The following is a 26347-nucleotide window of genomic DNA, read 5'->3' on the forward strand; positions in this document are numbered from 1 at the left end:
GGACCAAATGTATGAAGGAACGAACAAACAAACAAATAAATAAATGAATGAAAGAAGGAAGGGCAGAACAAACAAACTATGGAAGGAAGGAGGGAAGATCACCTATGCACTACCGATTGTTACGTTTACACATCCCTGCACAAACTGCATGTAAACGAATCAACTTTTCACAGTGTAGTTCTCAATACTCACTACTCTTGAGTACTTTTGCAAGGTCTACTTGTTACTCATACTTTGAGTAATATTTACAACAGATACTTTTACTCTATTTGCATTACATTTTTGGGCAAGTAATGGTACTTTTACTTGAGAATGTTTTTTCAGTACTCTTTCCACCACAGTAAATCAGGGACTAAGCCAAAGGATGAATGGATGGATGGATGGATGAATGAATGAATGAATGAATGAATGAATGAATGAATGAATGAATGAATGAATGAAGGTGAATAAATGAAGGTTGATTAAAAATGTTAGTTCACCCTAAAATGAAAGCTATATTAGTAATTTAGTTTTCCCTTGAGACTGTTCATCTTCTGAACAAATTAAGATATTTAGATGAAATCCAGGAGCTCTTTCATCCTCCACTGACAGCAATGGTGACAAGAGCAAAATCACAAAACATCCTCAAAACAAACCATGTGTAAACAAGACAATCATTACTTATTTCAAGGGATCTTCATCTCTATGTCAGTATAGGGCACACAGTCACGAGAACAATGTCCGCTCAATTAATGTGCTTTGTTTCAAATTGAACGCACCATGGTATATATCTCATGGCTTTGTAACAACTTTAGGCTGTGGGCTTAATGACAACTACTTTATTTTTGGGTGAACTAACTCTTTAAATGTCTTCCCAGTGATGAAAGCTCAGTTGTCCTTGCGCTTATAAGACATTCAAATAGCTGAATAAAACAATGTCATCATATTATATTAACAATATATGACAAAATAATTTGTTTAAACTATAAAGGAACAGCAGTCCTTTTGAAAATGACATTCAGTCCCAAACATTCTAAAACTGTAATCCTCTTCTTAAGTGACGTTTTATTAACCTCGAAGTTTTAACAAAGTTTTAAATTATTTAAATCTCATTTGAAATTTCATCATTAGAAATAAATATCAAATTAATAGTAAATCTGTCCTTGTAATATTTGCATATTGTGATTTGTTTTATTTATTTGTGTTATATTTGTTAGTGTAGTTTGCAGTGTAGTTATCGCTAATCATGACCCAGTAAGTGGCCGTTTGCACAGATTAATTTTTACTTTTCACTTATTTTCCTCATACATCGCTTTTCCTTATATAATCTAAACCAACATGTTTAGTCTAATTTGTACTGCACTGACAGACAGATGCTGACCAATGACAGCAGACACTTTGTCAGATCAGTGTCACTGCTGTCAGTCTAGTGTTCAACATTGGCATTTGTTTTCACTGACTCAACATGATTAATTCAAATGTCTGAGAAGTAACCTACTGTAATTTGGCAGTTGTCCATATTGGTTGCTGTATATTGGGCAGTGTATACTGGGGTGTTTTTTTGCTCATTTTTTAAACCCAACAATGCGTTCTTTGTCAAAGGCTGCTAAAGGTTGCTGGAGGTCTGGATTCAGCTGTGCATTATGCTACATAGCTGTGCTAGCAATGGATAATGTAAAGTAATTAAAAAAACCTTGGAGTCTTTTATTTTCTTGGCCAACAACATTTGCTGAAGAATTAAACTAGGGTCGGGAACAGAAGAAAGCCCCAGAAAGAAGTATTCTGCAGTCAAATGCAAAAAAAAACTTCATTAACTTTAGCAGCCCAGACTCATTGAAAATATGTGCCTCAGCTTACAATTTTGCAAACCATAAAATACGTTGCTCCTTTATTCATTTGGTGGAACATGTCAGATGAGAAATACACTAGAGGACGCGGTCTATGTTTTTGTAAATCTGAAATACGTTACTTTGGGAAATATGTTACTTTTGCAGCATATGTACCCCAAAATAACAACACCAGTGATTCAAGATAGCCACTATCCTTTGAGGTGATTTTCATACACAAACACACACCAATAAGCCTATATAAACACAAGGAGCAACAACAACAAAAAAAAGCACCAATATAATTGCTTATAGTCATTTATTAATTTGTTTATTTCGACATTCACCTCGCCTAATGGGTAGGCAAAATGTTTGGGGCACAGCAAATCATAGTATAATTTTGGAGGGTACAACATGGAGATCATCCTCCATGTTCCATTGTGAACATGAATTTATTTGTAAAGTATGTGTGTGCTGAAAAGATGTCTGAAAGTAAACATGGTGCCATAATATCCATCTTCTACAAGTGACGCTAAGGTGATTATCCAGGGGCTGCAATCCAAAAGATTGTTTTGTTGTTTTACAAGAAGTTTTATCTTTTGTTAGTTAAGGATAACATGTTCAATCATTCATTTTCTTTTTGGCTTAATCCCTTTATTAATCCAGAGCAGAATGAACCGCCAACTTATCCAGCACGTTTTACACAGCGGATGCCCTTCCAGCCGCAACCCAACACTGGAAACACCCATACACTCTCATTCACACACATACAGTTGAAACCAGAAGTTTACACACACTGTATAAAAAGGCACATAACTTTTTTTTTTTTTTTTTTTTTTTAAAGGCAGATATTTATGTGACTAAACTTTTTCTTTTTTAGGTAAGTTTGGATTATAAAACTTTTTTCTGTTATGCTTAATAGCAGAATAATGAGATATTTTAAAGAAATTGTTATAACTTTTCTCAGTCAAGTTTACATACAATAAGATTATTCTGCCTCTGAAAAAGCTCAGACGATGAGGTCAATGTTTTGGAAGTTTCTGATTGGCTAATTGACAACATTTGAGTTAATTGGAGCCACAACTGTAGAATAGTATTTAAGAAAAACCTCAAACACACGGCTTCCTTCTGTGACAACATGGAAAATTCTACAAGCCAGATTCAACAAAAAGCCAGATTACAATTTGCTAAATTACACTGGGAAAATAATAATTATTGGAGACATGTTCTGTGGTCTGATGGAATTAAGATTGAACTGTTTGGCCATGATGACTGTTTACATTTGGAGGACAAAGGGGAAAGTTTAGAAGCCTAGGAACACCATCTCAACTGTGAAGTATGGGGCCACCAGCATCATGTTGTGGGGCTGTTTTGCTGCAGGACGGACTGGTCCACTTCACAGCATAGATGGCATCGTGAAGAAAGAACATTATGTAGAAATACTGAAGCAACATCTCAAGACGTCAGCCAGAAAATTCAACCTTGGCCACAAATTATTCTTCCAAACAGACTATGACCCTAAGCATACTGCCAAATTAGTTAAAACGTGCTTTTAGGACAACAGAGTGAATGTTTTGGAGTGGCCATCACAAAGCCCTGACCTCAATCCTATAGAAAATTTGTGGGCAGAGTTGGAAAAGCTTGTGAGTGCAAGACAGCCTACAAATATGACTCAGTTACACCAATTCTGTCAGGAGCAAAAGGCCGAAATTCCTGCAAACTATTGTGAGAAGCTTGTGGAAGGATACCCAAAACACTTGATTCAAGTTATACAGTTTAAAAGCAAAGCTAAAAAATACCAAGAAAATGTATGTCAATTTTTGACTGTATAGAACTTAATAAAAAATTATCTAAAAAAAATCCCTCATTATTCTGGCATTTAGCAAATGTAAATAATTTAGGTAATCCTAATGGACCTAAAATAGTAAACGTTTAGTATGATTAACCATCAGACATTTTAAAAATGTTATGTTCCTTTTTTTAGAGTGTATGTAAACTTCAGGTTTCAACTGTACACTGCAGGCCAATTTAGCTTCACTCAATTTACCTATAGCGCTTGTTTTTGGACTGTGGGGAAATTGAGCTGGGGCTCAAACCATGTACAAGGTTAGCTACAGAGCAAAATGACAACGACAGAAATATCGCCCATATGGAGATGGAATGATTAGGCAAATCTATATTAAAAACAAATCATAGACAGTGTTAAATTGTTTTGTGTTGTTTATTTGGTGCTGTGCAATGAGTTGCACAGAATAATTATTTATTCATCATTAAAATGTCCCTGTAGATATCATATATGTGAAAAGAAACAATAGTTATTGCCATCATACTGCCTCATAGCATTGCTTTTACCTTTACTCTTGTCAAACATAATTTTAAGTATGTTTTTGATGTCACAAGGCTGAAGCATGTATTTCCAATGATCATGTGTTGCCAGGGACATGAATGTGCCTGAAGCTATCAATGCACTTTAAAACTATTTACATTACCCATGTAGACACTGCAGCTAAATTCAGTTGTCGCTCCACCCTTAGTTTTTAATCGTGTTTTGTACGCTCAGTTCAGAAATTTGCGTCAGTCACATTGTATGACATATTTACCTTATTCATCTGAGGTCCTCTAGCCTCTGTGTGAGCAAACAAATCACAGGGAAAACTTTGACTCATTAACAAATTTTGCCATCGGTCTCTCTCTCTCTTTCCACAATAGTGCAGACTTCAGCTTGAGTTTCAGTTAAACTCATTGGAGCAGTGGGCAGGGTTTGAAACTGAAGTCTGCAGGACACTAGCTTTGTTGCAGATCCCAATATTATTCAGGATAGATTCAAATCTCCATTCCTGATGAAGTAACCAATGGTTGTTACGCTTTATAAGAGTGCGTCTATGACTGAGATATTTGGTTAATGTGGCAAAAAAAACACACTTGTAATATCTCATGCATAATGTATACTTACTCAGTACACGCCTAACATTGTCCTACCTGCCATTATAAAAGAGTCTCAAAGAAAAGCCTTTAAAGTCTGCATGAACCAAAAGTTGCTGAGACTTTTTTTTCAGTATGTTGATGTACTTCTGACTGAAATTGAATATTGAGTAGGGGTCAAGGCTTCCTTTTGCACATTATTCCCTCATAGCAAACTAATTGTTATAGTGGCATAGTTAAGAAAATTGTGGCCGAACCCATCAAACTGACATCATGAGATAAAGACCACAACCTCAACCTTGGAAACAAGTGGTCAGACTTTGATTGAAGATTGCCAAAATAAATGTTTTTTTTTTCAGTAGATTAACTTGCACAGATAAATGGTTCATCAAAAGAACAATAAAGTGCGTTAGCAAAATAAACATTGTAAATTCATTTGTTGGGTATCCGGAGTGTTATAGAGTTACAATAACTGTTACAGAGGTTGCCATCTTGTTCTTATAAGTTAGATCTTGGTCTTATACGTTGTTCTTATAAATAAGATAATCAATGAATATACCTCAGTAGTTTACCTCAGGTTACTTAGGGGTCACATAAGACCAAAAATAGCAAAACCCTTGATAAAGGATGGGACCACCATAGAGGTCTTGGTGTTCTAGGACTTTCAGCCATCATCAGTGCTTGCAAAGGACTGCATTATTTTTCATTATGGCGAACAGAGCTTTAAACAAAATGTCTGTTCTGTCCAGGGTCTGTGCTGGACCAGTGCCTTTGGACAAGAGAAGGTGGTTTTCTGAAGTCCCCAAAGTCTTAAGAAGTTCTTCTAGTAATTTTTTGTCCTTGTATTTAACCAACATTGACCCCAAGACCGACTTGCAGCTTGTCCGCTCTGTGGTTGACAAAGGCACCCATGATCAATGTGGCAGGAAGAGGGTAAAGCCGCTTCTCCAGAACCCCACCAATAATACAGCGGCTGTCCAACATTCCTAAAAAATGATTGACAGATCATAATGATTGACAAATATATGTGCTATATATGTGCTTATGTGGAAAATAAAGGCATTGATAATTGAACTTCGCTTCACTTTTTACACATTTTTTCTTATTCCAAAATGGATTAAATTAATTTATTTCCTCAAAATTCTACACACAATACCCCATAATGACAATGTGAAAAAGGATTTATTTTAATTATTGCAAATTTATTTAAAAACACTATGTAGTGCTAAAAACCAAGGTCCTGCCTATAGCCAAAGACAAGGAAAGAAGACAGAACTGTAAAAGGCCTGGGTAATTAATCATCAACAAGCAAAATAACTGCAGTCTGACAGCGAACTACACCTGTACGGCAGGGTATGTAAACTTAAACATAGAGGTAAAGTTGGTTTTATATTTGCACATTTGGACTTTTCCTTAATAATATAATTTCATAATAGTATTATTTGCAAACTCTAAATAGAGAAATCATATTCGCAGCCAGAGACTATCAAGGTACAGGATTGTTCACAGTCAAATAAACAGTGTTAATGTTGTTTTCAAGTCACACTTGCAGGTTATTTCAAACCGAATATTCAAAGTGCCGTGGTAAACAATATAGGGTGTGTGTCAGTCACTGAATGAATGTGAGAATATAAAACCAACTTTACCCTAATTACTTAAACTTTCCCGTTTCATTCTTAGCATTCAGTGTTCGCAGTTTAATCGACCATATGTAACTGTTTTTGCTGAAATCATTGCTGCAATCAAAAACGAGTAATGTGTATGATTCAGCAGCGTGAACTTACCTGATATAACATGAGAACTGCAAAGTCCTGCATTTCTAATTAGGTCGTCACTTTATTCAGCTCCCTTTTAGCCAAAGACGTCTGCAGTTGGCATTAAAGCAGTGTGGTGTATGGCAAAAGTTAAGTTTTCTATTTTTGAATAATGACCCATAATGATAATGTGAAAAAAGATTTTTTGAAATTGTTTTTCTATGTTTACATACCCTGCCGTAAAGGTGCAGTTTGCTGTCAGAATGTAGTAGTTTTGCTTGTGGATGATTACCCAGGCCTTTTACAGTTCTGTCTTCTTTCCTTGTCTTTGGCTAGGCAGAACCTCGTTTTTAGCACTACATAATGTTGAATTTGATAATCATGGAACATTTATTTCTTGCCAACACTTGTAGGCCTTTATCTTCTCTCTTGTCTCTCATGCCGAATCCCTGAGCTTCACTCGGTGACGAGCTGTTATAATATGCTGAAAGCATATATATATATATATATATATATATATATATATATATATATATATATATATATATATATATATATATATATATATATATATATATATATATATATGTAATGTAATCAATTATAACTTATTTCTAAGACAACAACAAACTTTGTACCGCATCGGATGTCATTCCCTCACTGTAAATGCTAGTGCTACTGTTTTTTTTCTGCCACCTCCCTGCACGCGCATCCTCAATGTTTACAAACATGGTAATGGTAAAAAAAACATGGAAAAAGTAAAGCGCTCCGGATACTTTTGTAGAAAATATAATTCTTCTTTTTATTTTATTTTCTCAGAGTTATTCTTGATTCTCTATTAGTATGGTGTTTATGCTTTGCCTAAATAGATGTTAAATCATTTACCTTACCGTCATTCTTTACTCTATATTTTTATATATTCTATACTATATTTTGTATGTTCTGTGAAATTATATGCTAACCTAAACTGGCCTTTGAGGAGATGTATTTTGCATACTAATGAGGCATTTCGCAGCAAGAGCTATCTTGGACAAGAAATATGCAGCAGAAACAATAAAAATAACATCTGTCTCTTGCCTCTGATTTCCTGTGAAAAAGCATTGGAGCCTATGTAGGTCTCTAAGCATAAGCATGTGCATTTAACTGGTCTTGTTCTTCTGTGCAGAAAAGAGGAACTAGAGATGGGGCCGAAAAGCTGACAGAGACAACCCGCCTTCTCTTCCTTTTGTGTATAAAACTGGGTTTCTAGGTACCGGGCAGTGCAGAGTACCTGACGTTAGTCCCGGTTAGCATTGTATAACGGTTAGACTATCTTGGTGTATGCCCAGAGCTCTGAACATCATATTATTCATTTGTATTCAATAAATTACTAATCTTTTAAGCATTAAACAATTTCTCCTGAGTTTGAATTGAACACGCATGGAATAGAGAAAAATATTCCAACACTTTACGAATGCACGCTACTCTACATAAAGTGTCAAGTGAATACGATTTTTAAAAGTTTAATAAGATTTTAGGAAACTTTATATTTTTATCCATTAAAAATACATTAACACTAGGACAATCAAGTTAGTGATCTTTAGTTGTTTTTAAATGTTGTAATTTAGTAATTTTGTTTATATAAAACTTATATAATTGACTCTCCTAAATGTGTTTATTTCATTCTAACATAATTATTTTATTAACATTACAAAACAGAAGAGACTTTTTTTAACTTTTTTTTTTCTATTTTAATTGAATGGCTATAATGATCATGTTGATTCCATGCATCTTAGTGTTTACTACTTTCTCATTGTACCTTAAACATACATGCTTCTGTTGTCTAGAAATTTTCTGCTAACAAAAACAAAACTTTACTTTAGACTTGTTTTTCAAACAGCATTTATACTGTGGTGAAAAACTCTCGCTTGCTGGACAAAAGGAGCTACAGGTGTGGGCTGGAGGAGGTGTGGTGGTCTTGTACCTACACAACTATATATTTTACAATATATAATACTGCTAAATTACAAAAATGATAGTATTTTAAAGTAATGACTTCATAAAGGAGACATTAAAAGATTAGTTCTAAAATCTCAATAAAAGCTTTGAATGTAACTTCAATACAGTCTTATGTGAATGGTCAGAAGAACTACTATGGCCATTCTATAACTCTGGTTGTTGGTAGTTCCAATGTTAAACTGATATACCGTATAAAGAAAGGTATCTAAAGAAAGTATCTATTTAAATATTTTACAAAAATTTCTAAATATTACCATTTTTAGTGTATTTTTTTCCTCTGGTGAGCATAAAAGACTTTTATAATATCTCAGAAAAGAAAATTTTTGAACTGTAGTGTTTAAAGGCCTGTTCACACCCAGCATAATCACTATGAATATAACTATAATCATATTTGCGTACATTCTAACAAAAATAACCATCTGTTGTTTCCAAGGTAGTCATTATCTTTAAATAATCTTTGTAAAGAGGGCTTAATATCAAGCAGAGCTTCTCCAGAATGTTGTCTTGTAGCTTTAAACCTTGTTTACATTTTAATGGATTTTATGGAAAATCATTCTAAAAGTGATCCAAATTAAATCATTTCTCAACATCTTTATCGTTATAGCTGTGGTCTGAACTCAGTCTTTATGTTTATCTTTATAGTTATTATAGTTGCTTGTTGTTATATTTATTTGCTGATTTAATAAATCAGTGACAACAGTGAACTTCTACAGAAATGTACCCTATAGCGAACTATTGCGTGACAGTCTCTGAGTTCATGTTAGGTCTGTTTGCAAATGCACATGCAAAGGGTGGTGAAAGATGTATTAAACTTTGTTAATGTGTCAGGTTCCAACTCAAGAATTTTATCTATGTACACTCTGACTGAGAGCACTGTTGCAGTGTAAGTATTGGCAGTATAAAAGTATCGTTTTATTAGTAGTAAATGGTTTAGGCCGTTCCAAAAGCAACATGTTACAATAATACTTTCACAACTAAACATTTATTCAAAATTCAGTTTTGCCTAAAATCACTTCTTTTTTGATCGTTTATACAAAAGAAACAAATTACTTTGGCTCAAATATATTGGAAGAGTGATATTTTCTTTGTGATATTCAGCATAACATTATAGCAAAAGTAGTTTTTTTGTGTGATGAAATTTGTGTGATGAAATTGTGATAAAAGTGACGGAGTTTTAGGGACATTTACCCTTGTAAATTTAAGGGTGAAAGAAGAAATGCTTGTATGTTATCTTTGTTACTTGAATGTACAACCCCAAATCAGAAAAAGTTGGTACAGTATGGAAAACACAAATAAAAGAAAGTAGTGATTTGCAAGTTTACTTTTACATGCATTTGATTGCAGACAATATGAACACAAAATATTTTATGTTTTGTCTAGTCAACTTCATTTTATTTGTAAATATACATCCTTTCTTGTCAGACCTGCAACACATTCCAAAAACAGTTGGGACAGGAGCAGTTTAGGTAGTCATGTAAATTGATTAAATAATGATTTGAATAATGATTTTGAATAATAGTGATTTGAAACAGGTGATGTCAACAGGTCATTGTAATTATGATTTGGTACAAAAGCATCATCCAAAAAAGGTCTAGTCCTTTAGGAGCAAAGATGGGCTGAGGATCGCCAGTTTGCCAACAAATATGTGAGAAAATTATTGAAATGTTTAAAAACAATGTTCCTCAAAAAATGGGAAGACATATGGATATTTCACCTTTAACAGTGCATAACATAATAAAAAGATTCAAGGAATCTCAAATAGAGTGCATTAAGGACAAGGGTGTAGGCCTAAGCTGAACATTTCCAATCCCATTTGCGGCACTGCATCAAGAATCCTCAATCACCTATAAGTGATATCACCACATGGGCTCAAGACTACTTTGGCAAACCTCTGTCAAGTAGCACAATATGTCGTTACTTCCACAAAATGCCAGCTAAAATTGTACTGTGCCAAAAAGAAGCCCTATATTAACAGTGTGCAGAAGTGCCATTGACAAAATTACACCTGAAACACTTATGTGCAGCAAGGTGTCTTCAGTCCCTAAAAGTGTTTTGAAAAGGAATGGCAACATTACAAAGGGGTAAATGCTTTACTGTTCCAACTTTTTAAAAATGTGTTGCAAAAACCAATGTTATTTTTAAAATAAATAAATAAATGAATCATGAGGAACACATTAAATAATGTTTTTTGGTATTGTCTCCAATAAAATAAATGAAATCACTACTTTCTTTTTTTGTGTGTGTTTTGCATACTGCCCCAACATTTTCTTGTTTAGGGTTGTATCCCTACACTGTAAAAATGTTTGATAATAAACAGATTCCGTATTTTGTGATTCACAGGTGCCTACTGTTAATTTACGTTTACAATTTGCATTATAGGATGTTGATCTCTGCTCTGTCGATACTAGATGTTAAACACTTCAAAGCAGCCACATTTGAATCATAATTTAAAGCACTAACCCAGACAATGCATCACCTCAAACTATTAAAAATCGCAATAAAAGTCACTTTTTCAAACTTTTCAACATCAAAAGTTTGTTCAAATGTAAATAAGACAATTACTTTTTTTGTGTATTTTATACTCTTCAGTTTTTGAGATGTGTGTGAACCAGTCTTATTGGACTTGGGTGTGTATTGTTTTAAATATTGTTAAATAAAACAAACTAATAAAGTCTAATTTCACACACTGTAAAAAAAAATCTATATTTTTGTTGATTTAACTTATTTCAATAAGCTAATCAGGTTTCAACTAAATTTTTTTATTTTCTACAAAGTTTAACTTAATATTTTTAGCCTGATTAATGTAAGTTGAAATAACTATAAAAGTTCATAAAATATATAAAAATAATTTTTTACAGTGCAAAGAAATTGTTTAGAAAGTGAATAATTAGTACAAATTCATACAATTTCATTCACACGTGAAAATGCCTGATTTTAAAAAAAATGGCAAGTCCCTAACCCCCACCAGTCATTAGTGGATAAGGAAATTATTAAAATAAAGATTGAGATCATTCGTAAATTCATTTGAATTAGTCACTAAATCAAAAATCTACAAATTGCCATGAGAGTGCCTTGGAACAACTACACATTTAGTATATACTGTAGTTCTAACCTCTGAAAACCATTTTAGCTTCAGGAAGTTCCATCTGGTAACCAAAGGAAAAGGTTGTCTCTTGGGTCCTAGTACTCGCCTCAAACTCCACTCCCACCTGAATCTAAAAAGATTCAATTAAAAAAAATGCAGCTTTACAACACAATTATCTTGTCTTGTCATTGAACATTTTAAACAAAGACATCCTTCAACACAGTCACACCTGTTTGTTGGCCCTGTGGTAGTAGCTGGCATGTGCACCTCCTTTACCTGCATTCAGTGTTGCAATCCAGTTTGCCCCTAAGATGCAAAAAGATTGTCACATTTGATTCTCAATTGCCCTTGAGAAGCAAGAAAACTGAGCAGGTGAACAGCTTGAATTACAGTTTTTTCAAACTGCTTACACACGTTTTCAAAACAGAGTCACTCTTTTTTCAAAACTCTACACACAAATCCCAAAACTGCACACACAAAATGCAGAATGCCTCACATCTCCTTCAAAATGTAACACTGCATTCAAAATGCCATGAACACATGTCAGAATAAAGCATTTGCATCAAATGGCAAACACATCTTTCATAATAGTAAATGTTTGGATACAGCATGTTATCACTGTTCTAAATCAGGGGTGTCCACACTCTGCTCTGGAGGGCTGGTGTCCTGCAGATTTTAGCTCCAACCCTAATCAAACACACCTGAACAAGCTTATCAAGCTTTTACTATACTAGAAACTTCCATGCAGGTTTGTTGAGGCAAGTTGGAGCTAAAATCAGCAGGACACCGGCCCTCCAGGACCGAGTTTGGACACCCCTGTTCTAAATATAAAGCTCTTTGCTCTTTCATATTCTTATATCTACATATCAGTACAATGTTATACAGTAGCAGTAATCTGCTTAGAGGGGGAAAAGAAACACTGTAAAAACCAATGACATGAAGAAACATAAAAAATATTCATTAGGCCAAACATTACTGTTGTATACAGTAGCATACAACTAAACCATAAACACACTGCATGTCAAAATGAAAATATATAAAGACATATAAAGTGAAAATATATTCTCCAGAATACAGTCACTTGTCAGTACCAGGCTGAGAAAAATTCCTCTATTCTTATGTAAAGGAATTTAGAATTTAGGACTTTAGAAAAGGTGAATATGTGGTAGGTAAAGCTACAAATTGTGGGCAGAAAAATGTGAGCTAAAAATGTTTTAGGCCGAACAGCCCAATATCTTGTCACATTTGACCTATTTATTGGCTTATAGTAGAGTAAAACAGTTTAGTGATCAGCTACGAAATTAATGTTTCCACATTTGAGGAATGTGTGTACAACCGTGTGAACAAAGCCTGATCCCAATTCTTTTTTTGTATCCCCTTCCCCTTGGCCCTTGAAACAGAGTTTACCCCTAAGAAATGGGACAGCACCTGCACACATCATCATATGTCATCGCGATGTCTTGCTTCATATGAGATTGAAGATTGTGACTGCTGTAGTTATTCCAGTGGTGTTATCTATTGGTATTTATCTTCAGGAAATCTCTAAAGACGACGATATCATGCTATCGTAACAATCTAATGTGGCAATAAGATCGTAACTGTACTATGCATTTACATCCTGGCCATATTCATCTATGAAAAAACAAGAAAACAACATTGACATTATAGCAGACGCTGTAAAAAGCTCAAGCGCAGCCACTACACTTTTTTGACAGGGTATATGAGTGTCATTGAGTGTCCGAACTGCAATCCAGGAGTTATTATTATGGATTGTAGGTAATGGAATTTAGCGGTTTTTATTTTAGAGTATTTTTTTAAGCATAACTGTAAAACACATACGTGGTTATGAATGTATAAACATGTACAAGTTTGTTGTAAAATTCGTAATAATGACAAAAAAATATTAATTTGTGGATCTCCTTACTTCCTGGTGCAGCTATGCTGCCATTGTGGTTGGTGTATTCTGGGAAATTTTCTTACCTCTTAGTTTCGAGGGTGGAAAAAAAAACTTTTTTCAAGGAGTATCGAGCCCTTCCTCTTAGCCCTACGTCTTCAAGATAAAGAGAATTGGGACACCCCTACCCCTTCACGTGAACGCGCAAAACGATGGGTAGGGGTAAATGGGAATGGCTAAGAGGAGGAATTAGGATTGGGCCCAAATGTTGCATTTTGATTCATTGTGTTTAAAATAGGAAAGCAAGTAGCTTTCTGTTAGATTTGTGTGTTTTAGGTTGACAATTGTGTGCTGTGTTTTGGAAAAATGTGTTTTGGGCAATTGAATACTAAGCTCATGGCTGAGAAATAGCTTATGGTTCTTAAGATTTGCTGTGTAGTTTTGCATTTTGAGTGAGTTTCAGAAATTGTGTGACATGAAAAGATTTTGTGTGTAGGCAGTTGGAAAAAAATGTAATAAGGGCTCTTTTTAAAATTTTTCGATCTAGGAGCAAAGTCTAAAGCGCAGGGTACAAAGGCATTAGGGTATGTCTGAATCCACTTTTGCTATTTTAAGGATGAAAAAATACGCTCTGTGCCACGGTGCAGGGTTTAACAGGGTTGTGCTTATTCTCTTAATAAGTTATGGGTGAGTCCAATTAAAGTCACTAATTGAAAGGAAATAATGGAAACTCTGAAGATATCCATTAATCTACATATTTAATTTTGTTTGGCGCAAAGCTTGTTTCAAACCTATTTCTAAATTCAGTTCCAATTTCTAGCAAACAAAAAAATTAATAATAATAACGAAGTGTGATTAGAAAACTGAGTTATATCCAAACACACGTCCTATTCTTATGCCCCATATGGTGACACAGACGTCTCCAAATCCCCACAGGAGGACAAATCTAAACTTGTTTTTATTAAAACAAATATAAATATGCAAATAATAAATTAGAAATAATAAATCTTTAGTCCAGCTTTCAGTTGGTCAATGGCGCAATCCCCAAGTGTTCAGAATGATTCATACTGGTGTATGACAAGTGGCACTCTGACCTGAGTACTGGCCCGCCAGGGTGAGTATGCCACCTTCTTCTGCTCTACCTCGATGGTACACGAGCTCACCCCCCAGTACCAGCTGTGGGGAAACACTTTGAAGAAAGTGTGCAACCATGATAACTGTCACAAAGATGAAAAAGGCACAAATTAATAATAACATATTAATAATGTTTTTTCAATGTAAATAATGGCTTTGCAGTTGCTAAGGTGTTCTGAAAGGTTAGGGTGATTGCCAACGCAAGGGTGGTTGCATGTTTTATGCAAATGCTAACATGTCCCTATTGGTTTAACTTGCTGCTATACTGTTTCTACAATTTTTAGGGACTTGCCAGGGGGTTGCAAATGTAGCTCTTAAGGTGTTAAAAAGGGTTTCCTGTATGTTATGCGTGGATTCAGTGTTCTACTATGTGGCTACTGAAGTGTAATAAGTGCTTTTAGTGTGTTGCTAAAGTATGAGGTCACTAGGGTGTTAGCAGTTATTGTGTTTACTGTGCTGTACACAATGTGCCAAGGTATAAATGCAGTTGCGAAGGTGTTCCACAGTCTTTCTAGGGTGTTGATAGGTAGTGTTTTCAATACTGTAGTGTGCTTTGCAAATGCTAAAATGTTCATATTCAAGTAATTCAGAGCATTACTACAGAGTTAACAAGTGTTTTGGTAAGAATTTTAGTGACTCCCGGCCCATGATCATTGCTTTAAACCAGGGATTTCTAATATTTTATATTTGCATGTGCTTTGTTTGTTGATGCTGGATAATGACAAATATACATTTAATCCTTTTAGTTACAATGAATGCAGAGCAATGCAAATAATAGATTACAGCATTAACAATTTGACTTAATAGGCAAACAGAACGATTAATCACAATGATATATAAAGGCAACTTTTTCAAGACAATGTAGAAAAACCTGTTCTGGGTGAAAGACAAACAAATGCACATTCCCTTGGCAGCTATAAATCAGCCTGCCTTCTACCGAGGAATTAAAACATTCATACCTGATTCCCTCAGAACGTCAGGGTTGGCCATAGTAACCGCAGCTGTAAAGTCACTACCTCTGTATTCGGTCTCAAACTGCCACGTGACAAACTGTGCCTGTTGAGTCTATCAAAGAACAGGAAGTCGGTCCACGTTGAGTCAAAGTATTTAATTAATAGAACATTCCACAACACTGCTACTAACCTGAAATACGGCTTTAGCTCTTATTTTCTCACTGAGATGGAACAAAGAGTGTGCATTTAAGCTGCCAGAGGAGTCCATTTCCCCAATAAGCATAGGTGAGTCCTTTAAACACAGAACAAATTGAGGATAAATTCATCATATTGAATACATAAGATAAATTTTACCCAAATAAAACACACTTTAAGCAAGTAGTCTCTTACAAACCCATTCATTACTGCCCATTATGATTATTTTGGCTACAGTGATTTTGAAATCTTATTTAACAAACTCTGTAGCTTGTTTTACAGGTTTTTAGTCTTCAGTCTTTACATAACACGCTGTAGGGTAAAAGAAACTTATGATTAGTGTTAAATAAGTTTTCCAACCCATAATTTGTGATTAATAACAATAGGGTTTAACATACATGTCAACAATCAACATCAAATGTCTACATAAATCATCCTTTATAGCAGTGTTTCTCAATCACGTTCCTGTAGGACCACCAGCTTTGCACATTTTCCACCATTCATTAGCAGAGACTGAAAGACGTGTGACAGAATGAATGTGACAGAATGAGTGTGACAGAAAAAGAGATGTCCAAAACATGCAGTGTTGGTTCTCCTCCAGGAACGTGGGTGAGAAACCCTGATTTATAATATACAGACATAAAGATAAAAATCATTAAAACAATAAATGTGTAAAACATCGTTAAAAGGTTTTAATGTAAATTGTTCACTATATAGTAAAAGGTTTATAGTTAAAAGTAAGGAACTATTTTAGCCCCAATTCTTATGCTCTGCTTGTCGGATGTGAAAGCCTGGTTGTCTTTTGACTTTCTAGATTTTAATGAGAGTAAGACTGAAATAATTTCGTTCAAAATTCTTCCAGGGTACCTATAGTTAATCTTGAAAAATTCAGCTTTTCTATAAAGCCCTGGGTAAAAAATCTGGGTGGAATTATGGATGATGGCTTAAACTTTGACAAACCGACAAATGCAGAGGTCAAATCCTGTTACTTTCAGCTTCAGACGTTTAAAAACAGTCAAATCTAATTTATCTAGAAAACATTTTGAAAAAATAATCTATGCTTTTATTACCACTAGATTGCACTATTGTAACTCATTATACTTTGGGATTAGTCAGAAAACCCCATTTACAATTAGTTCAAAATGCTGCTGCAATGCTTTTAACAGGTACTAAGAAACATGACCACATTACACAGGCACGTGCACACATAGGGCTCAACCTGTGCAGTGCACATGCCCTTTTTAGTCTTGGATAGAAAGTGCCCTTCTAAAATTATCAAAAGTGCCCCTGCGACGCGACACACCCTCCGTCCCGCCTTTCAGTAGGTGCGCGACAACACCGCTCTTCAGTACACGCGCGACAACAACAAATCCCCCCCGACCCACCCCCCCCCCCCCCCCCCCCACACTTTTCAAAATGCCCTTTGGACGGTCTCTGCACGGGCCTGACATTACCCCAGTTTTATGCTCTTTGCACTGGCTGCACATCGAGTCACTTTTAAAAATCTTCTCTTGGTTTTTTCAATTTCTAAATGGCCTAGCACCTTATTATCTGTCAGACATGTTAATTGAGCATCAACCAGGGGTGCATTTCCCAAAACTATCGTTAGCCAACTAAGGTCGCAAATTCTGTCCTTACAAACATAGTTTGTTGATTTGCCATTTCCCAAATCCATCGCTCCAAGGAACATTCGCAAACTGCGTCGCAAACTTGAGCACTCGCAACTACACCTCTGGAGCTGTAGTTAGAAACATAGTTCCTGGCTGTGTTCTATTCCCACTTATCTCCCCTATGCCCTATTCATTTAGAACATTCTAACATTCAAAGTTGGAATTATTAAAAATAAAAAAGGATTAAAGTCATCACTTTGAAGGCTCCTACACTCTGGGACACTTTTCGTTTGTGTTTATCGCCATCGTTTTACAAGACGTTTTTCCGCATTCAAACCCAAGTGATTTTCACTGGCGTCAAGCAGAAGAGTATGCAAAATCACTCCTTGACTTTAAGCTTTCAGCACCCGCTTGTAACACAGAAGAAGAGGAAGAGAGGAAGTTCACGCGCTTGTTGTTAAAGTTACTGGTGACTCGAACAAGCATAAATGGTTCAAGTAGCAGCTCCAGCTCTAGTGATGAAGAAATGATTATTGTTCAAAGAGCAATAAGCAGCTCCACGTTCATATCGCCTTTATATCTTCTTCAATGTGCGCTGCCATTGACAGTTTTGGGCTTGAGCGCCTCCAAGTGCTGTTTACTGTAACTTCAGCAGCTCCGTGCACGTGAACAAAAGTGCCAACCTGATTGGTGGAGAAGGTTTTAACCTGGCGCGTCATGTCAAAAAACGAGCATGAGGCATTTCTTAAAAAATGACGCTTTTGCAGCTGGCGTTTTGCGCGTTGGTGTGCACAATCACACTGACGCCCTTTTTAGAGTCACAAGGCGTTAAACGTTGATGGAAAACATGAGCAAAAAACGTCCCGGTGTGCACGGGCCTTTAATTGTAATTAGCTTTTAAACTACTTTTACAGTTCAGTTTTAGCAATCTTCACGCTTACAATTGCGCTCCCTTCGCAGTGCACTTTGAAAACATTGATGTCATTTTGAACACAGCCTCATGGCGAAAGCTATAGGTAATCTAATATTTAAAAGTGTAATTCATATTACGTTCCCAAAGCTTGTGAAAACAAAAAGTATATGTTAATTCTTTTTATTTATAGTAGGTTAATTCTTAAGTATCTGTACTGTATATGACATAGGCCTGCTGTTTAGAACTTTCTGCAGTGGTTTACATGTGTCAAATTACAAAAGTAGACTTTTTTAAAAGAAATAAAAAAGTAAATAAACAATATCCTCCTTAATAATAATAATAATAATAATAATAATTATTATTATTATTATTATTATTAATGTTATTAATATTATTATTAAAGTATGATTTTTTTTCTAATAAATAAAAAATATTACATTTCATTTTATAATAAATAGCCTCAATATTTATTTATTTATTTGATTTATATGATATTAGAATATGTGTTAATTTTTGTAAGTGATATGTTTTAGAATAGAATATGTAATGTTCAACTTCTCAACAATATTAGTAAAGCAAACACTGGCCCTATATGTGCCATTTACATATATTTCTGTTAAAATCGAGTGCCACAGAAAAATACTGCACATCATGTGACTTAACCAAAGCACATGATTGGTCTTCTCCTTCCAGCAACTTTGGTCTTAAAGAAACAGTGGCAGGGAAATTAACTTAAATATCATGTTGCCATATATAACAACACTTTGCGGTAGAGGGTTAAGAGTATTTTCATTATATTTTCCACAATTTATCCAATAAGTAGATTTTACAATGTATTCGTAGAAAATCTTTACTCATTTAATCTAATATACAAAGTAGTATGATCACTTACTTCTTCATATATTGTAATAAATAAATATCAGAATAAGCATATTAATTTACAGTATATCTATTATCCCTCATGATGATTGAAAAAATATTTTTACAAACATTAAAATATGTTTTACAAACATTTTGGATAATAATATTGTTGAGGACTGAGAGAAACTTAAACCCTAACATATGAGAAGCAAAAGAAGATGAAAACGTAACTAAAGAGCCAAATCAGATTCTTACCGTTTCTTTGCTGTCAGTGTCTGATTGTAGATGCTCAGCATGAAAGCGATAACTAGACGGAGCAACAGCACTGAGGTGAAATGTGTGACTGACCTAAAGTGAAAAAGAAACAAAAACTCATCCTTTGGCAAAACAGTTTGTGCTAAATTGTGGTAAATGTTAAAGTGAAAGTTAATTTTATAACTGAACAATATTTATTGAACAAACCTTGAAAAAACTGCTGAGGGTCTTATTTATCACAAGTTTTACACCTTCAATCTGATGTGGAAATACATCTAGAAACACAAGCAATAAAGGTACTCAATTAGACCATCACATTTTCTTTTTTTCTTTTTTATTTGTTTTTACATAAGGGGCTATATGTAGGAGGTTTTCAGATATGAACTATTTTTATTGCCTGTATAGTTGTCATTTTATTGTCTGTATTTTATGTGACTTTATGTGAGTCTTTTTTCACATAAAATATCATAATGTTTTTGCATAAAAGCCTTTTATATTTTATGTGGCATTTAAGAAGATGGGTTGGAACAAGTGGCCTCTTAATTGTCTTATTGGGAGTGTTAAAGGGTGAGTTCACCCAAAAATAAAAACTTACTATTTACAAATGGTAAATACTCAAGTGGTTTTAAACCTTTATGATTTTCTTCCTTCTGTTGAACACTGAAGAAGATATTTAAAAGGTGCAATATTGTAATCATAGACCGGCGTAGCTGGAAAAATAACTACTATACATGTCAATGGTTAAAGCTCAGGCCTCAAACTCAATTCTTAGAGGGCCGCAGTTCTGCACAGTTTTGCTCAAACCCTAATCAAACATAAGCTGATCCAACTAATCAAGATGTTCAAGACTATGGGCTATTAAGCAAGTGTGAGTTGGAGCTGGCTGGAGTTAAACTATGTTGAGCAGCAGCCCTCCACGTATTGAGTTTGAGACCATTGGGTTAAAGGTTTCCAACTTTCTTTAAAAAAATTTCTTCAGCATTAAACAGAAAAAAGAAGCCCAAACTTGTTTGGAACAAGTAAAGGTTGAGTAAACGATGAAAGAATTTTCAGTTTTTATTGAACTATCCCTTTAAGACAATGGGCTCTATTTTGACAGTCCATGCGCAAAACGGAAAGCGCAGGGCGCAAAAGCTTTCAGGGCGTGTGTCAGAAACCATATTTGCTAATTTAAAGACGGGAAAATCCGATTTGCGTGGCACATGGTCTAAAAGGGTTGAGTTTATTTTCTTAATGAGTTATAGTTGTGTTTTGAAAATAAACCAATCAGAGTCTCATCTCCCATTCCCTTTAAGAGGCAGCTGCGTCGCGCCATAAGTGCATTCGCTATTTACAGGCGTAAAGTAAATAGAAGTGGAAAAACTGAGCATTTCACAAGCAAACAGTTAAAAGTTTTTTTTAACAGAAAACAGTTAAACAGAGCATCTACTGCATGAGAATGAGAGATAAATTATCAACTTTCACTTTCGCTCTCGTGGATAGGGAAACCTTTACGCACAGACATCAATTAGTCTATAAATAATTAATTTAGTTTGTTAAGCGCAAATATTTGTTTCAAAACTATTTCTTAATTCAGTTCTAATTTCCAGCAAACAAATAAATGAACAATAATAACGAAGTGAGCTCAAAAACCTGAGTTATATTCTAAAACACATGCTGTGCCCCATATGGTCTAAAACCTGCAGGTGGGCAAATCTAAGCTTGTTTTTAATAAAACAAATATAAATATGGATATAATAAATAATACTGCTAATAATAATAACATTATACAAAAGCAAATTGTTATGAATGAACTGAAAAAGCCTCCCGAGATAAAGAAGGCAAAAAAGCAGTGATTTTTCATATTTATGTAGGCTAGAAAATAATATGTGTTGTAATATTTTAATCATTTATATTTATATCCTACATATATTATTATTATATCCTATATATCCTTAATAATTAATTTTTTTCATATGTATGTATTTCATCTTGTGTTAAGCAGTGTGTGAGTCACAACTCTGCGCTCGACTTTAGACCGAGTTTGTTTTGGTCAATTAAAAAATCTATTATAGTTTCTCAAAATAGCAATGCGCCAGCAATGCGCCTCAGAATGCCTTTCTTTTTAGACCAGAACGCCTATGGGCGCACAAAAGAGCGCAAATGCATTTACTATTTAAAGAGCATGGCGCAACGCCTCAAAACGACTCTTGCGCCAAGCTGAAACTAGCAAACAAGTATTGCGCCGCGCCTTGAGCGACATTGCTCCGGGTGTATGATAGGGCCCAATGATGAAAGAGCCATTATTTACTGTAATGTCAATCAGATCGATACAGTTCAAAATACAGCGTTCTCAGAATAACTCAAAATACTGTCCTACTAAGGCAAAAGACCTTTAGTTTTTAGTTGTTCAGCAAGTTTAATTATAGCTAGAACATTGTAAATTTGGCAATTAGAAATAAAAAGCAATGAAACTGACTCATGATTAAGAGGGTTGTGAATGTCTAATGTTCATCCAAAAACAAAGTTGCAGTATGTGCTCTACTGGTTAAAAGTTTAGGGTCAGTTTTTTTAATGTGTTTTTTTTTTTTAGGAAAAATATTCTGTTCTTCAAGGTGGCATTTATTAAATGTAAAAAAGATTTAAAGTGTCAAATATTTATTAAAAAATTTAAATTAACTGCTTTCTTATTTTAAGTAGTTTCCAGTTATTATTGCTTTTATTACTATTTATAATAATAATATTAATAGCACGACTACTACTACTACTACCTCTAATAGTAATAATAATCAAGGACGTAGAATTGCATGGACAGAGGGGACGTGTCCCGACCAATGTCCACCAATTACTGAAATGTTCCTACAAATAATTTAATCGGCTTCAAAATAAAGTAATGCTCCTTCAACTCCAAACCTACACATGCACCAAGTAACTATAATTCTGTTAACCAAGGCAGTGCAATTAATTAAAATTTAGTTTTGATTTTGGCCTCCATGATTATGAAAAGCAATAATCGGAATAAAACAGTTAAACTGTGGCACACACCTCTCTAAATGTATCTACATTCATACCTCTTCAAAGCCCGACTGCAGTAAAATCATGTAAATTGATGAATTATTATTAAGTGTTTATTTTATATTATTAAGTATTTTAATCATGTTTTCAAATACACAAAACAGAATTTGTGCTGTTCAATGCATGCACTTTAGGGATGTATGTCCCCACCAATGTTAAGAGCGAAATCTACGCCCTTGATAATAATAATAAATATTAGATTGGTTTCTGAAGGATCATGTGACTCTGTAGACTATAGTAATGAAGCTGAAAGTTCACCTTTAAAACCACTGGAATAAATTATTATTTAAAATTATAAACAACTTTTGAACAGTTATCTTATAGTGCAATAACATTTCACAATTTTACCATTTTACTGTATTTGTAATGTAATAAATGCATCCCTGGTGAGCAGGATAAGCTTATTTTAAAACATTTAAAAATCATACTGAACCCAAACTTTTAACCAGTAGTGTATAACCGACTACCATAAGTGTCATTTTAAAGACTTTATCTTTTTTTTTATTGTAAATATGATGACAGTAAATTGCAGAGCTTGTCCATAGATATCCCTATCACTATGAACAGAGGATTACTTAAAGCAATAGCTCGCTCAAAACTAAAATTGTGTCATCATTTACTCACCCTTGTGTTCTTGTCAAACTCATGTTTGAGTTTTTTTCTTCTCTAGCACACAACAGTAGACATTTCGAAGAAAGTTTGAAACCTGCAACCATTGCATTTGATTTCCCGACTATGGATGCCAAGGGTTACAGGTGTTCAGCTTTCTTCCTCATATCTTCTTTTGTGTTCAACAGAATAGAGAAACTCAAAAAGGTTTGGAACTACTGGAACATGAGTAGATATTAAATAAATGTACATTTTGGAAGAACTAACCCTTTTTTGTGTCTATTTTGTCATTGAGAAAAGCCCAGCATTTAGTTCATTTCAATGTCATTATGTCACTGGCACATGAACATTTCCTGCTTGTTATCAAACTATTTCATAACTATAACAAGAGGGAATTCAATCATAACTTAATGTTAAATATCGTAACATTATTTATCAATATTTTTAGATTTTTTTGGCACTTTTTTGATTTTTGGAAGCTCTAGAAATTAAAAATGTAAAACAGGAAATTTGCTGGGACCACTGTTTTTATTTACATCCCTCAAAACGGTCTATAATTACTTATCAGAGCATTTTAGGCAGCAGTGATGTAGTTAGGGTATTTGTAATCCTGGAGCAAGTTTTGGGCCTATTTGTTTACATTTTTCTACATATAGCCCCTTTAAATTCATAAACATGCATACCAAAGCAACACAGACGGAAAACAATAACGAACCTTTACAATTGCGGTGCAGACCATCAAAGCTTCCTGGGTTAGGCAGCCTTCCATCTCTCCTATCCCATCGTGATAAGGGTCTATCTTGTGGAAAAGGGGAGTTTTGACGCCCGGGGCGGGTTGACAGAGCCAGCACACTGCCCATGAGATCCCACAAGCCAAATGAGAGGACCCCACACTCTGAAACTTATCTTCTGAAGTGCGAGAGACAACAACAGTTTGACTTACTAATACAGTGTTGTAGTAATAATGTAAATAATATCTACAGTTATATAATATCTGGTCATTAATTAACTTATTGTTAACCCTCATGTGCTGATGAAGATGTTTTCATCCACTCTGGACTGATTTTGGGCCTTAATTTGGCTTTAACTTTTTCTGTGTTTCAGCTAGCAGAATGATTTTGGTGGCAGATCTTATTTTGACACATATTTTGGGAAAATGCTTTGAATTTTAAAAAAACTAAATGATACGATGCCTTTTGTTACGTAAAAATGCATCAGATAAATATTATTTCAATTTGTTTTGCAAAAAAACAGTAGTTTTTGATCAAAACTACTTAATTGCTTAAAAAATTATAGGATTTTACCTCTAATTGTCAAATTCACAAATGATGTCGCTGATTTGGTGAAAAAACACACACAATTTTTTATCAAAGCTTTGAACATGTGAAACAACACTGCCTAATTTACTGTTGGTGACTGTTTTTGCCCCATTGACTTCCATTATAACCACATTTTACTGATTAGTCTTCCCGAGGGTTTTCCCGGTTGGGAACAGGTAAAATTTTACTGTTGATCATCAGTATCACCATTAACCCTTTAGATAGGCCAGTGCAAAAAAAGGCTTAGTTTGTGGATTTTATTTGGAGTATAATAGCAAATTAAAGTGTGTGTGTATATGGGTCCTTGAGTGTGTAAGAGTGACCTTTGCGCACTTAGCTTGATGTGTCTGAGAAAATCTGAATATGCTTCTCAGCTCTCAGGACTACATGGAGTAAGTAAAAATAAAGACTGTATTTATGCACCATCAAATTTGCTAATAATGGAAGTCAATGGGACAAAAACAGCCAACAGTGAATTAGAGAGAAAGAAATGAAAATCTAACAATGCATTTAAGCCAATGTTGTTACTAATCGTTCAAATATCTAAGACTGTGATAAAAAGGTGAAAAAAAACCACAGTCCACAATTACTTTTATATTGAAAATATATCATTGTGTGTGTGTGTGTGTGTGTGTGTGTGTTTTTTCACCAAAATGAATTTGTGAATTTGGCTTTTAAAAAGGTAAAATCCTGTAACTTTTTAAAAGCATTTAGAAGTTTTGATCAGGACTGAGGTTGATTACTAGATTTATGCAAAATAAAATTGAAAACAAATATTTATCTGATAAATTTTTACAGCAGTTTAATTCAGTAGATGTTTTCATCCCAAACATAACAAAAGGGTAATACATTTGAACAATGCACAAGGGTCAATTTACCAAAAATAAAAATAAAAATGACAACAGTGGTTATATGTGAACCTGGACCTGGTCTTATGTTATACTGTGCATGAGTCAAATTGGTAGATTTTTCTTTTATACGAAAAATCATTGAAATGTTTAGTAAATATAATGTTCCAAATAAAAATATATTTAAAAATATCAAACTTAAGTTTTTGATTAGTAATGGGGATCACTGAGAACTTAGACAATTTGGACAACTTTAAAGGTGATTTTCTCTGTATTTTTGTAAACTCTCATTTTACAGATTTTCAAATAATCACATCTCTGTCAAATATTGTCCTATCCTAACAAATCATATATCAATGGAAAGTTCATTTATCAGCTTTCAGATAATGCACAAATCCCAATTTCCAAAAATTAAAATAAAATTGTCCAGGGTCACACATTAATCATATTTTACACTACATTTCTAAAATAAAATACAAATAATTAAGTAGAGCTAAACAGCACTGAACTTATCAAAGAGACAAATAAATAGCAATATTACATAATATTCTGCACATTTAATAATGCATTTGAGCGTGTTATCAAGGAGTAACAGTTGCATTGAAACGATGGTCAATAATCATGCATTTGGTAGATTTTAAAAGTCTGTTTACTTACCCTGAATAAATGCGGGTGCAATTATAATATGCACAAATAATGTCCAGAAATCCTGCTGAAATGCAAGCTTTACACATGCAGTGACCGCTGGAAGGGAATAAGGTGAAAGGATGCTGAGGGATGTAATAACAGCTCAACTACAGACTCTAGCGGCGGAACCAGCTGATCAGCGCAGTCATTTAAAGAGGAGCAGCTTTGAAAAACTTCCGTGCAGAAACTTCCCGGTGTTTAGTTTGAATAACGCTGAAAACGCGATATTTGAACGATGAAGGAAAAATTTTAGCGATATTTTTTCATTAGAATACGATATTTGTTTGAATCGACACAGTTTAAAATATTTTAGTTATAAATCTCACCTTAAATCACCGAGCGTGACGTCAAACGAGCGCATTCATTTCGGTTCCACTTGCGAGTCAACTAATTTCCGTGACTCGGTTCTTTCAAACAGTTCATTTCAATGAATCGGTTCAGTCACGTGATT

The 26347-nt window shown here is 34.4% G+C and overlaps 1 protein-coding gene across 4 annotated transcripts; it reads right to left on the bottom strand.

Annotated features, from left to right (window-relative positions):
- Window positions 1-4015: 4015 nt before the first annotated feature.
- si:dkey-71l1.1 lies at window positions 4016-26311 on the bottom strand. 4 transcript variants are annotated; one of them, XM_087252771.1, is made up of 11 exons: window positions 26223-26311; window positions 25867-25953; window positions 23758-23951; window positions 19587-19654; window positions 19380-19472; window positions 15736-15837; window positions 15552-15657; window positions 14553-14675; window positions 11794-11870; window positions 11592-11694; window positions 4016-5713 (listed from the first exon to the last, which is right to left on the bottom strand). In XM_087252771.1, exons 3-11 carry the CDS (start codon window positions 23900-23902, stop codon window positions 5574-5576), a joined length of 957 nt encoding a protein of 318 aa, XP_087108897.1. In that variant the 5' UTR covers window positions 23903-23951; window positions 25867-25953; window positions 26223-26311; the 3' UTR covers window positions 4016-5573.
- Between the last annotated feature and the right edge of the window lie 36 nt (window positions 26312-26347).

Source organism: Danio rerio, chromosome 5 (assembly GCF_052040795.2).
Source record: "Danio rerio strain M-AB ecotype USA chromosome 5, GRCz13ab, whole genome shotgun sequence".
NCBI lineage: Eukaryota > Metazoa > Chordata > Actinopteri > Cypriniformes > Danionidae > Danio > Danio rerio.

Bases quoted from the DNA above. Each gene is read 5' to 3' on its own strand.
- si:dkey-71l1.1 (XM_087252771.1), bottom strand. From the start codon at position 23,902: ATGGGCAGTGTGCTGGCTCTGTCAACCCGCCCCGGGCGTCAAAACTCC. The intron at 19,655-23,757 runs GTTCGTTATTGT...TTGTGTTTCTAG, and splicing joins TCTGCACCGCAATTGTAAAG to ATGTATTTCCACATCAGATT. The intron at 14,676-15,551 runs GTATGAATGTTT...TCTTTGTGACAG, and splicing joins TGACGTTCTGAGGGAATCAG to TTATCATGGTTGCACACTTT.